Source organism: Lepidochelys kempii, chromosome 5 (assembly GCF_965140265.1).
Source record: "Lepidochelys kempii isolate rLepKem1 chromosome 5, rLepKem1.hap2, whole genome shotgun sequence".
Classification (NCBI taxonomy): domain Eukaryota; kingdom Metazoa; phylum Chordata; order Testudines; family Cheloniidae; genus Lepidochelys; species Lepidochelys kempii.
Window position 1 is genome coordinate 86531213 of NC_133260.1, and position 13538 is coordinate 86544750.

Consider the following 13538-nt stretch of genomic DNA (forward strand, 5'->3'; position numbering starts at 1 on the left):
TACAGAACTTAATTTGTTGTGTATGTGTGCTTTTGGGAGAAGAGGTATGCAACAGCAAACAAATATTTAATAACATCTGATGGTCAGGTTAGCAATTACTGTACATTTATACACTTGATGTCTACTCTAGGGGATTCTTTTAAAATCCCATTCATGACATGGTTCATCTGAACAGCATGTTTAAGTGAACTAACATGGTCATAAAAATGCCTTGTCATAGGCCCTGATTAAAGCACTTTTACAATCAGATGGTTCCCCTGGTATATCAAAGCCATTGAGCAGAGGAGGAACAGCAAATCCATATCTGTATTACGTGTTTTCATCATAAGTGCTCTGTAAACATGAGTTAATGAAGCCTTAAAACACCCCCTCTGTGGTAGGTACTTGAACTGTTTTGCAGATGTTGTAGTTAAGGCAGAGGGGCTACAGAGGGGAAGGAGTCTGTATCGGAGCCAGTAGAGCAACAAGTTCCTGGGTCTCTAGTCCTTTGACATCTATTTCTCTCGACAGAGTTGTAAACCTTTTTATGGCCATATGATTAAAATTGGAGAAAGTCTTAGTTGGAGCTTATTTAAAGATATGAGGTAAATTGTTCCAAGTTGAAAAATATATTGAAATAGTGAGCCAGGAAAAAACTCAAATCACTTGTTCAAATCTGTTGCGATTGAGAACTTCAATGCAGTTATTCAGGATGGAATATATAGTAGTCTTTCTAATGTGTAGCAAAGCACAGGTTGTAATTTAGTGCCTTTAATACCATGGAGCTAAATATACCAAACGGGAAAACAATAGAGAAATTTAAAGGTCTACATACACCATGTCACGTTGCTGTTTATGATGAAATAGCTGATAAAGATCGGTGTTGCTCGTTTCTGTGAACATATGCAGGACTTGAAAATCACCTACTTGCTATTCGTGGATGGACAGCTGTGCCTGTTGATTTAGGGTGCTGAAGCCATCAACTTCCGCAGAACTTAAGCTTTAATTTATTTTTGTCATGTTTCTGTCCATTAGGCATGTGATACTCAGCAGTGTTGCCTTTCTGATACTGAAGATAGACTACTGTAGTGCCTTTGCTGTTCAAACTAAGTAGCTTGTAAGAATGATTAGTTTCACTTGGGCAGAACACAAACTTCTGGACAGCGGTGAAACCGAAGGGAAAAATAAATTTAATTCTGCTGCTGCTTGGTAATCTACAAGCAGCAGAAGAGATGGGAGCTGGAGTTATTCACAGGAAAGACCCTCCAAAAAAGGAGACTGGAGGTGGGATAGAGTAGTAGAAACTTTTCTCCTGACACAGAGGAAGGTTAAGAGTGGGGAGATGTTTCTCCTAATCAGCTGGAGGTTGGGAAAGCAGGTCTTCAGATATGCTGGAGTAACTCCTGAGGAAGGTTCATGGGCAGTACTCTTAGACCAGTGGTTCTCAAACTATTTACCACTGTGGGTCATGTATACGGCCTACAATGTATTATGTGGGCCGCATCCAACACTATCTGTATGGCCCTGATGATGTCACATGGGCTGCAGCCGTGCTGACTGGGCCACAAGTGGCCCATGGGCCACAGGTTGAGAACCACTGTCTTAAGACAAATCTAAGAAGCCTCCCCCTTCTCTGAGTGCGGAAGCTTAGCTTCTTCCTAGGGCATTGCTCCTAGACCTCGTTGTTGGATCTGCTCACTCCCCTCCACAAATCATTCATACTGTCTATAGCTGTTTGCTTTAGAAAGCTAAAGCAACATATCAAATGGGGAATGGCTGGTGGCTTCAGGTTAGGGCTTTAGTGGTCCTTTAGAGTGGTTGGAAGGGAAGGTTTTTTATGTTGATGTGATCAATTTCTCTCACACTTGGCTCATTCAGATCACCTTTAAAGTGTTTGGGTTTTTTAAATTGTAGGTCACCTTGAAAACCTATTACTGTTTCAAAATGTTATGTAAATTGGGAAGTCACTTCAAAAGATATGCATTATTCATATTTAAATATCCTTTTATTTTTAGCAGCAAGGTATTGGTCGACCAAGTGTGTACCATGCTGTGGTGGTCATATTCCTGGAATTCTTTGCCTGGGGACTATTGACAACTCCCATGCTAAAAGTAAGTATTGACAATCTGTTTCTCTTTCCCTGTGGTAATGTCACAGCTCAGTTTGTTTACTTTGGAGATGCTGTTCATACTCTCTGGGGGCTCTGGTTTTAAATGAGCTTTTTTATTCCCTAGTGTCTTAATAAAGCAATTTGAAGTCTCTGACTCTTTTTGCTTATATCAAGCCATCACAATTTGTACAGTTGGTATTCTGCTAAATGGGACCACAGCTGGATTGTGAGAGGGACTGCAAGTCTGATCTGCAATTCATTGGTAGAGCACCTATGGTGCTGTATCTTAAGTCAGTGTTGTCAAATCCTCATTTTAATAAGAACAAAAAGTATTTAAAAGAAAAAATTAACTGCAGAGGTTTTGTTTTATAATATAAAGACTATAACTAATTATGGGCAGTGAATATTATAATTTTTACTGAAATGTGGGTTGCTATATCAACATAAAATTTGCAGTAAAATTTATTAAAGATCTTCGTGTTAGAGTAGATTTTTATAGCTGCTTAAACCCTTATAGAAGGCAGCTACTCTCCAGATGACTAGATCATTTAAAGGATTGGCAATAGGATATGGAGCCTTGTATCTTCAGGTTAGAGGTGTAAATTCTTTCCAAATCAAGACTGCCTAAGGGCTGGTCTACACTGAGGACTTATATTGGCATAACTACGGTCTCTGAGGGGTCTGAAAAACCCACACGCTGAAGTATGTGTTGTGGCTATTGTGACTTAACCCCTGCTGTAGACAGTGCTATGTTGATAGAACATTTCTTCCTGTGACCTAGCAACTGCCTCTCCAGGGGGTGGATTAATGACAGTGATCGGAGAACCCTTCTGTGACTGTAGTGAGTGTCTACACTAAAGTGCTACAGCAGTGCAGCTGCAGCTCTGCCGCTGTAGTGTTTTAAGTGTAGACACTCTGAGTTATCAAACGGCGTCTTAATGATAAAGATATGCTAGTATCTCAGGCCATGGCTACACTTGCAGATGTAGAGCGCTGTGAATTAAACCCGCCTTAGTAGAGCGCAGTAGGGAAAGCGCTGCAGTCTGTCCACACTGACAGCTGCAAGCATACTGGCGTGGCCACATTTGCAGCACTTGCAGCGGTATTGGGAGCGGTGCATTGTGGGCAGCTATTCCACAGAGCACCTCTTCCCATTCTGGCGCTGTGGCTTGTGGGAAGGGGGAGGGGAGTGTGGGGCATTCTGGGTCCTGTCCCACGATACATCTGTTCGCATCCCAGCAGTTCCTTTGCTTCTGTCCACATTTGGCGCCATCTTTCAATGGTTTTTGTACTGCGCGCTCTGTCTTCCCTTTCGGTCTGCGGGAATGGAGCCTGAACTGCTGAAGAATATGCTGACGAGTCTCGCCAGCGCGTCACATTTGGCAGTTGAGTTATTCCTTATGATCCAAAGTGATAGTGAGGACTCCGACGATGATATCAACTCAAGTAACTGAAACGATACGAGTTTGCTTGTGGCATTCACAGACATTTTCACCACTGTGGAATGCCGCTTTTGGGCTTGGGAAACAAGCACTGAGTGGTGGGATCACATTGTCATGCAAGTCTGGGATGACAAGCAGTGGCTGCAGAACTTTCGAATGAGAAAAGCCACTTTCATGGGACTGTGAGGAGCTCACCCCCACCCTGCGGCGCAAGGACGTGAGATTAAGAGCTGCCCTGATGGTGGAGAAGCGAGTGGCTATTGCAGTCTGGAAGCTGGCAACTCCAGACAGCTACCGATCTGTCGCTTACCAGTTTGGAGTGGGGAAGTCTGCCGTTGGAATCGTGTTGATGCAAGTTTGCAGGGCCATTAATCGCATCCTGCTCAGAAGAACCGTGACTCCAGGTAACATGCATGACATTGTGGCTGGCTTTGCACAAATGGGTTTCCCTAACTGCGGAGGGGCGATAGATGGGACACATTTTCCAATTCTGGCACCAGCCCACCTAGCCTCCGAGTACGTTAATCGGAAGGGCTATTTCTCTATGGTTCTCCAGGAGCTTGTGGATCATCATGAGCATTTCATTGACGTTAACACAGGCTGGCCTGGAAAGGTGCATGACGCACGTATCTTTCGGAACACTGGCCTGTTCAGGAAGCTGCAAGCCGTGACTTTTTTCCCAGACCAGAAGATCACCGTAGGGGAAGTCGAAATACGCATTGTGATCGTTGGAGACCCTGCTTACCCTTATGCCGTGGCTCATGAAACCCTACACAGGAAGCCTTGACAGCAGCAAGGAGTGGTTCAGCAACAGGCTACGCCGGTGCGGAATGACTGGAGTGTGCTTTTGGCCGTTTAAAGGGTCGCTGGCTGTCTCTGTATGGGAAGCTGGACCTGGCCAATAACAGCATCCTAGCGGTTATATCAGCGTGCTGTAGCCTCCATAATGTTTGTGATGGGAAGGGTGAAAGATTCACTCAGGCATGGAACTCGGAGGTTCAACACCTGGAGGCTGAATTTGAACAGCCAGAGAGCAGGGCTATTAAAGGGGTCCAGTGCGGGGCTGCAAGGATTAGGGATGCCTTGAGGGAGCAATTTGAGGCTGAAAGACAACAGTAATGTCTGGTGTGGTGCCCTGCATGGGAGTGAAGTGCAGTAGGAATCTGTGTTTGCTATGTACAATACACTAACTTGCAGTGCATGTTGCTTTCTTGGGCTAAGGTTTCTTTTATGTTATGCAGTAATAAAGAATGTTTTCAAAGCAAAACATCAATTTATTGAAAAGAAACAACACAACTGCTTGGGAAACACAAAGGACAAGGGGGTGGGGTGGGGAAAGGTACAATCACAGATTTGCGTATGTCCTGTCTCGAGTGCTGTGCAATGCGTGCTGCACTTCAGGATGGCTATACTGTATGGTGATGGGGGTTGAGTGCAGTGGGTAAGGGTTGTAGTTTTCAGGGCTGGGTGTTGAAGCTACAGGTGTTGGAGGCAGCTGGTGGTGGTAACAACCCAGATGTTGGGGAAAGCGGTTTGGCGGTGACATGGGGGCACAAGGGAAAGAGTTTTGGGGGAAGGGCTGTAGCGGGGGGCGGGCGCGGTAGTGCTCTGCCTGCATGGCTACGAGTACCTAGATCGAGTCCGCTTGGCACTCCATGATGCTTATCAGCCTCTCTGTGCTTTGGTGCCGGCCATCCACGTTCTGCTGGCAGACCCTCCTTTCACTCTCCCGCCACTCCTGCACTTTTTGATTTTCATTAGTTGAATGCTGCATGACTTCTTTGCTTCTACATGGCACTTCCTGATTCTTTGCAGCCTCTTGGCTGCTGCTAACACAGACAACTGAGATCTTAAGGTTGCATCTGTAAAGCAAAATGCAACACTTAACAGAGGCAGAATTGTTCACACCAGACAGAGCAATGATTCCCCCGTACTCAAGGGCAAGCACAGTCTACACAATAGCATAATTTGCCTGTCCCAAAGCGAGCGTACATAACCCACGGGAGCCCCAAAATGGTGAGTAAGCACAGGGTCAAGCGTGACTGATTGTTTCACGGCTGTACTGTCCTCTGGGTTTGTGTGCCTTGGGAAGAGCCAACAGCAGCACGGGGCCCCCTAGAGAATCATAGAATATCAGGGTTGGAAGGGACCTCAGGAGGTCATCTAGTCCAACCTCCTGCTCAAAGCAGGACCAATCCCCAACTAAATCATCCGAGCCAGGGCTTTGTCAAGCCTGAACTTAAAAATATCTAAGGAAGGAGATTCCACCACCTCCCTAGGTAACGCATTCCAGTGTTTCACCACCCTCCAAGTGAAAGTTTTCCCTAATATCCAACTTAAACCTCTCCCACTGCAGCTTGAGACCATTACTCCTCATTCTGTCATCTGCTACCACTGAGAACAGTCTAGATCCATCCTCTTCGGAACCCCCTTTCAGGTAGTTGAAAGCAGCTATCAAATCCCCCCTCATTCTTCTCATTCTTCCGCAGACTAAACAATCCCAGTTCCCTCAGCCTCTCCTCAGAAGTCATGTGTTCCAGTCCCCTAATCATTTTGTTGCCCTCCGCTGGATGCTTTCCAATTTTTCCACATCCTTCTTGTAGTGTGGGGCCCAAAACTGGACACAGTACTCGAGATGAGGCCTCACCAATGTGTAATAGAGGGGAACAATCACGTCCCTCGATCTGCTGGCAGTGCCCCTACTTATACATCCCAAAATGTCATTGGCCTTCTTGGCAACAAAGGCACACTGTTGACTCATATCCAGCTTCTCGTCCACTGTAACCCCTAGGTCCTTTTTTGCAGAACTGCTGCCGAGTCATTCGGTCCCTAGTCTGTAGCGGTACATGGGATTCTTCCGTCTTAAGTGCAGGACTCTGCACTTGTCCTTGTTGAACCTCATCAAATTTCTTTTGGCCCAATCCTCTAATTTGTCTCGGGCCCTTTGTATCCTATTCCTATCCTCTCCTCCCAGTTTAGTGTCATCTGCAAACTTGCTGAGGGTGCAATCCACACCATCCTCCAGATCATTTATGAAGATATTGAACAAAACCGGCCCCAGGACAGACCCTTGGGGCACTCCATTTGATACCGGCTGCCAACTAGACATGGAGCCATGGATCACTACCCGTTGAGCCCGACAATCTAGCCAACTTTCTATCCACCTTATAGTCCATTCATCCAGCCCATACTTCTTTAACTTGCTGGCAAGAATACTGTGGGAGACCGTGTCAAAAGCTTTGCTAAAGTTAAGGAACAACACGTCCACTGCTTTCCCCTCATCCACAGAGCCAGTTATCTCGTCATAGAAGGCAGTTAGATTAGTCAGGCATGACTTGCCCTTGGTGAATCCATGCTGACTGTTCCTGATCACTTTCCTCTCGTGTAAGTGCTTCAGGATTGATTCCTTGAGGACCTGCTCCATGATTTTTCCAGGGACTGAGGTGAGGCTGACTGGCCTGTAGTTCCCAGGATCCTCCTCCTCCCCTTTTTTAAATATGGGCACTATGTTAGCCTTTTTCCAGTCGTCGGGACCTCCCCCGATCGTGTTGGATCATATTAAAGAAGTTCTGTATGAAAATCACAAATGAGTTTGATTCCCCATAGTTTAAATTCCAGGGTATTACTAATTAAGAGGTCTCTTGGTTTTTGGTACTGTTTCTCTCCCTCTCTGTGTGAAACTTGCAAGCTGCTAATTGTGTTAGTACATTCTAAGACAGTCTGTTCTCAAAGCAGTTCACACAGAGAGACTCAAAGCAATACTCTGTAACAACAGAAACAGCACCCAGAGACTCCCTGCCCTTTTGTTGTATTAACAATTGTGATTAAAATAGAGATAGAGGATGTATGTGGATGGATGCTTGGTGTGGATAATAACTGAATGATCAGGGAGGTGCCAGCCTAAGAATCCAGTGTCCATCGGCTGAAGAAGGCGTCAAGTGGAAATAAACAGAGGATACCTCTCTCTCCCCCCCCCCCCCCCCCCGGGAAGACTGGAATCCACCCAACAGCCTCAAGAATGGGAGAACCAAAGAACAAGATAACATCTGGCAGCACGGAGCCGTCAGGAATGTGCTATCTGCTGATTGATTCAGCAACAGCATGATGAAGCAATTCCCATAGACTGGCATAGGAAGAAATTCCTATAAAAATGGACTCTGGAAAGTGAGAACTTTGGGGTCTGATTCTGCAAACCAATTTCCAGGAGCATCAGATGAGCATCTGACAAGGCCCTGCTCCCTCCTCATGTCCAGGCCACCTGGCCAGTGGCTTGGCATGAGCAACTCTAAGGCTGGTAACTATGATAACAACCTTATAGAACCTGTGTGTGTGTGTTTGTATGAATGAATGTGTGAATAAATATGAGATTGAATGGAATGTTATAGCTATAACTAACTGCTTACTGTGATTCTTTCTGTATTCACAGTAAATGTGGTATTTTGCCTTTTCCTCTTTAATAAGATACTGCTGGTTTTTATTTTATTGGTATAACAATCGCCATGAGTTTTCAAAGATAATGGCCAATGGCTCTGCAATCACATTCGCCAACTCCTTTAGCACTCTCGGTTGCAGCGCATCCGGCCCCATGGACTTGTGCTCATCCAGCTTTTCTAAATAGTCCCGAATCACTTCTTTCTTCACAGAGGGCTGGTCACCTCCTCCCCATGCTGTGCTGCCCAGTGCAGCCATCTGGGAGCTGATCTTTTTAGTAAAGACAGAGGCAAAAAAAGCATTGAGAACATTAGCTTTTTCCACATCCTCTGTCACTAGGTTGCCCCTCTCTCATTCAGTAAGGGGCCCACACTTTCCTTGACTTTCTTCTTGTTGCTAACATACTTGAAGAAACCCTTCTTGTTACTCTTAACATCTCTTGCTAGCTGCAACTCCCAGTGTGATTTGGCCTTCCTGATTTCACTCCTGCATGCCCGAGCAATATTTTTATACTCTTCCCTGGTCATTTATCCAATCTTACACTTCTTGTAAGCTTCTTAAAGACAAAAGAGATCAGAAAGGATTTCACTGTTAAGCCAAGCTGGTCGCCTGCCATATTTATTATTCTTTCTACACATTGGGATGGTTTGTCCCTCTAACCTGAATAAGGATTCTTTAAAATACAGCCAGCTCTCTTGGACTCCTTTCCCCGTCATGTTGTTCTCCCAGGGGATCCTGCCCATCAGTTTCCTGAGCTTGTCAGAGTCTGCTTTTCTGAAGTCCAGTGTCCGTATTCTGCTGCTCTCCGTTCTTCCCTGCATCAGGATCCTGAACTCGACCATCTCATGGTCACTATCTCCCAGGTTCCCATCCACTTTTGCTTCCCCTACTAATTCTTCCCGGTTTGTGAGCAGTAGGTCAAGAAGAGCTCTGACCCTAGTTGGTTCCTCCAGCACTTGCACCAGGAAATTGTCCCCTACGCTTTCCAAAAACTTCGTGGATTGTCTGTGCACTGCTGTATTGCTTTCCCAGCAGATATCAGGGTGATTGAAGTCTCCCATAAGAACCGGAGCCTGCGATCTAGTAACTTCCATTAGTTGCCAGAAGAAAGCCTCTTCCACCTTATCCCCCTGATCTGGTTGTCTGTAGCAGACCCTTACCACGACATCACCCTTGTTGCTCACGCTTCTAAACTTAATCCAGAGACACTCAGGTTTTTCTGCAGTTTCATACCAGAGCTCTGAGCAGTCATACTGCTCTTACATACAGTGCAACTCCCCCACCTTTTCTGCCCTGCCTGTCCTTCCTGAATAGTTTATATCCATCCATGACAGTACTCCAGTCACGTGAGTTATCCAACCAAGTCTCTGTTCTTCCAGTCACATCATAATTCCTTGACTGTGCCAGGACTTCCAGTTCTCCCTGCTTCTTTCCCAGGCTTCTTGCATTTGTGTATAGGCACTTGAGATAACTTGCTGTTTGTCCTTCTTTGTTAGTATGAGGCAGGAGCCCTCCCCTTTCACGCTTTCCTGCTCGTGATTCCTCCCGATATCCACGTCCCCACTTAGCTTAGGGCTTTGGTCTCCTTCCCCCAGTGAACCTAGCTTAAAGCCCTCCCCACATTAGACTGAACACTGTCCCCACATTTTCCACAGGAGGTTCGTCCTGGAAGATCTCGCTGCAGAGGGTGACCTGGGAAGCAAGGGAGGGTCTTCTGCTGCAATGCGGCTTCTGCCCTGGCCCATATGCAGCTTGCCTGTGTGCAGCACTGGTCCTCCCGCCCCTCACGCACAGTGGCGCGGACAAGTTAACCTTACTGGGATAAGGGCAATGTGCTTGCGTAGGTTTTTCAGTAGAGCCACTGTTGTCCAAGTTCTGGCTGAGACCTTTGAAGAGATCACTGAGGCCGATTACTGCGATATGAGAGAGAGCACATCAATGCCCTATTCCGCATCTAGGCATGCATGCAGCCCTAACCCTCCTCGCCCCAAGAGCCTGCACGAAATACCTTCCTTCCCAAAATAAAAGCCGCTTACCGGGAACCTCCTCTGGTGTTTGTCCTTCCCCAAGCACTGGCCGCCACAACTGGCTGCCTTCCTCCTGGCTTGAGAACAGCTCCTGGCTGCATGCATCTAGGGATTCCGGGGTGTCATCCTCTGCCGGAGCACCCTCACTCCCGCTTTGCTGCTGCTCCTCCTCCAGAGCCCAGTTCAACAAGGCAGAAATGTCCATGGTGGTACTCGGCATGGAGGTGGGGTCGCCCCCAAGTATCGCGTCCAGCTCTTTGTAAAAACGGCAGGTCACGGGGGCAGCACCGGAGCGGCGGTTTGCCTCTCAGGCTTTGCGGTAGGCATTCCGCAGCTCCTTCACTTTAAGCCTGTACTGCAGTGCATCCCGGTCATGGCCCCTTTCCGTCATGTCCCTTGATATCTGCTCGAAGGTAATGTAATTCCTGCAGCTGGAGCGCAGTTGGGACTGGACAGCTTCCTCACCCTAAACACTGATGAGGTCCAGCACCTCGCCATTGCTCCATACTGGGGATTGCTTGGTGCGTGGAGGCCTGGTCGCCTGGGAAGATTTGCTGAGAGCACTCCACGCCTGGCTGAGCAAACAGGAAGGGGATTTTCAAAATTCCCAGAGAATTTAAAGGGTGGGTGTGACAGTTGGTCACCTGAGGGCAGGGCAGTAGAGTTCAAAGTGATGACCAGAGTGGCTAAAACAAGCATTGTGGGACACTTCTGGAGGCTGATCACAGCGCAATAACAGACCAGGGCATCCAGCGGTGGTGCCGCAAATGTTATTCCACTCAGCGAGGTGGAGTACCAGCAGTGCTGTAGCCGTGGAAACAGAGCGCTCTACGTACCTTGCCAGTGTGGATGGGTAGTGAGATAGTGTGCCCAGGGCTCCTTTATTGCACTGTAACTCGCAAGTGTACCAAGCCCTCAGTCTTGTTTCTCATTGAAAAGTGTCCATATAACATCTTGGTCATCTTTCAACAGATTCAAGAGTCAAAGAGGCATGAAAACCAACATTACTTTATTCCCTAGGAGCGTCCTCTCCAGAATGGTGGTGGTGTATATTGTCATGAAAGTGAAATTAAGCTTTTTATTTGATACCTTTTGCTACATAGGCTCTTTAGATAAAGGGCTTAGGTTTCCAGTCCTGTTAGTCTCAATGCTGTTCACCAGCACTAAATTCACTTTTAACGGTATTAACAACAAAAAGCTACCTACGTCTAGAAGGGACATCAAGTCCAGCCACCTGTGCTGAGGTGGGACCAAGTAAACCTAGACCATCCCTGACACCTGTTTGTCCTGTCAGTTTTTAAAAACCTCCAATGATGGGGATTCCACAACCTCCTTTGGAACCTTATTCCAGAGTTTAACGCCCTTTGTAGTTAGTTTTTTTCCTAATAGCTAACCTAAAATTCCCTTGCTGTAAATAAAGCCCATTACTTCTTGTCCTTCCTTCAGTACACATGGATATTAATTGATCACAGTCCTCCTTATAACAGCCCTTAACATATTTAAAGACTGTTATCATGGCCCCCCTCAGTTTTCTTTTCTCAAGGCTAAACACGTCCAATTTTTTAGTCCTCTTCTCATGGTTCAGGTTTTCTAAATCTTTTCTTATGTTTGTTGCTCTCCACTGGACTCTCTCCAGTTTGTCCACATCTTTCCTAAAGTTTGGCACCCAGAACTGGACTCCAGCTGAGGCCTGATTGAGGCTGAGTAGAGTGGGACAGTTACCTCCCATGTTTTGCAACACTCCTATTAATACATCCCAGAATGTTATCCTTTCTCCCAATTGCGCATTGTTGACTCCTATTGTGATCCACTATAACCCCCAGATCCCTTTTTGCAGTACAATTAACTGGTGATCCCCCGTTTTGTAGCTGTGCATTTGATGTTTCTTTCCGAGTTACAGACAAATGCAAGCACTATATCAAATTTCATCTTGTTAAAGTCAGACCAATTCTCCAATTTTTCAAGGTCAGTTTGAATTTTAATTCTGTACTCCAGAGTGCTTGCAACCCCTCCCAATTTGGGGTCATCTGCAGATTTTGTAAGAATACTCTCCACTTCATTATTCAAGTCATTTATGAAAATCTTGAATATTCCAGACCCAGGACAGACCCCTACGGGATGCCATTAGGTATGCCCTCCCTATGTTGTAGCAAACCATAACTGCTTGTTGAGTGTGGACTGTCAGAAGCCTTACTAGAATGAAGATAAATCATGTCTACAACCTCCCCACTAGGCCAATAATTCTGTCAGTGAAAGAGATTGGTTTGGCATGATTTGTTCCTGACAGATCTATGCTAGCTATTCTTTATAATCTTATTCTCCTCATAGATACCTATGAATTGATTGTTTAATAATTTCTTCCAGTATCTTTCCAGATATCGGAGTTAGGCTGATTAGTTATAATTCTCTGGGTCCTCTTTTTTTTCTAAAGATAGCTACTTTGTACCTCCAGTCCCCTCAGACCTCAACCATCATCCATGAGTTATGTTAGAAAGAATCACATAGATTTAGTAAAATCAGAGTGTTTTTTAAACATCTAATTTACTTTTTACCAAAACCAACTAAATATAAGAAAGAAAAGTAGTTGATACCGAAGTCTGGGACTTCCATCGGAGTGGTGATTGCTTCATAGGAAAAAAACTTGAGATACTCTGTTTAAAGATAATTGATTTGTACTTTTGCTGGGCTTCTTCCTTTATTTTTATGATGAGAAACGTGCAAGAAGTTAGGATCTTTTTAAAAGCTGCTCTGCTGTCCCTCTTCTCCACCTGGAGTCCTAATTTTCTGTTTGTGATTTAAAAGATTAATTAAAAGCAGAAGCTGATGAAAAGTTGATTTAAATAGCCCTGGTAATAAAAGAGGATGATACATGAAAAACATAATCCTGTCAGCAGAATTATCTCTAGAAAGAAAGCTATTAATGTGGCATAAACTGTGGCATAATGCTGTTTTTTGGTATGTGTTCAATATACATATAAATAACTCTTATGGATGTTGCCAACCCTGGTATAGAAATATACGGATGCATTTTATTTGAGATTTTGTGAAGAGCTTTGAAAATTATGCTGGTTTAAACAAGTAACATCCAGTTCTCTTCCTAGCACTAATCCATAAAACTTTTGTATGTACTTGTCCCCTTCTAATAGACAAAGCTAAGTTATAGAAATTGATAAAATGCCTCATGGGTAATATTCTAACAAGTTTGTTTACATCTAATTAGAGTTTACTGGACTAGTTCAAGAGCATGCCTGTGATTGTTAATGTGCTTTAATCAGGGCCTGTAACAAAAATCCACTTGGTATGTAAAGAATGATAGATTTATGCATAATTGTACTAGTAACCTTAGATTCATCCATCCCCCCCCCACCCCGAGCAACAGCTTCTATCTGCATAACTGTTAGAGACCCAACAGGCTCTTTACTCATCGCTGTAGCGTTGGCTGTACAAATTGTAGATCTTTTTTTTTTCACTAAGTTACTAACTTTTCAACATCCTTTTGAATAGTTTGTCATCCTGCTAATAATAATTATAATCAAATTAGACTGAAAA

General features: G+C 45.1%; 1 protein-coding gene across 2 annotated transcripts in view; it reads left to right on the forward strand.

Annotated features, from left to right (window-relative positions):
• MFSD14B (major facilitator superfamily domain containing 14B) overlaps positions 1-13538 on the forward strand; it is a 51947-nt gene that overhangs the window by 10519 nt on the left and 27890 nt on the right. For both annotated transcript variants that reach the window (XM_073344933.1, XM_073344932.1), the window contains exon 2: positions 1995-2090. In XM_073344933.1, the coding sequence (XP_073201034.1) occupies positions 1995-2090 (96 nt within the window). The remainder of the gene's footprint in view (positions 1-1994; positions 2091-13538) is intronic.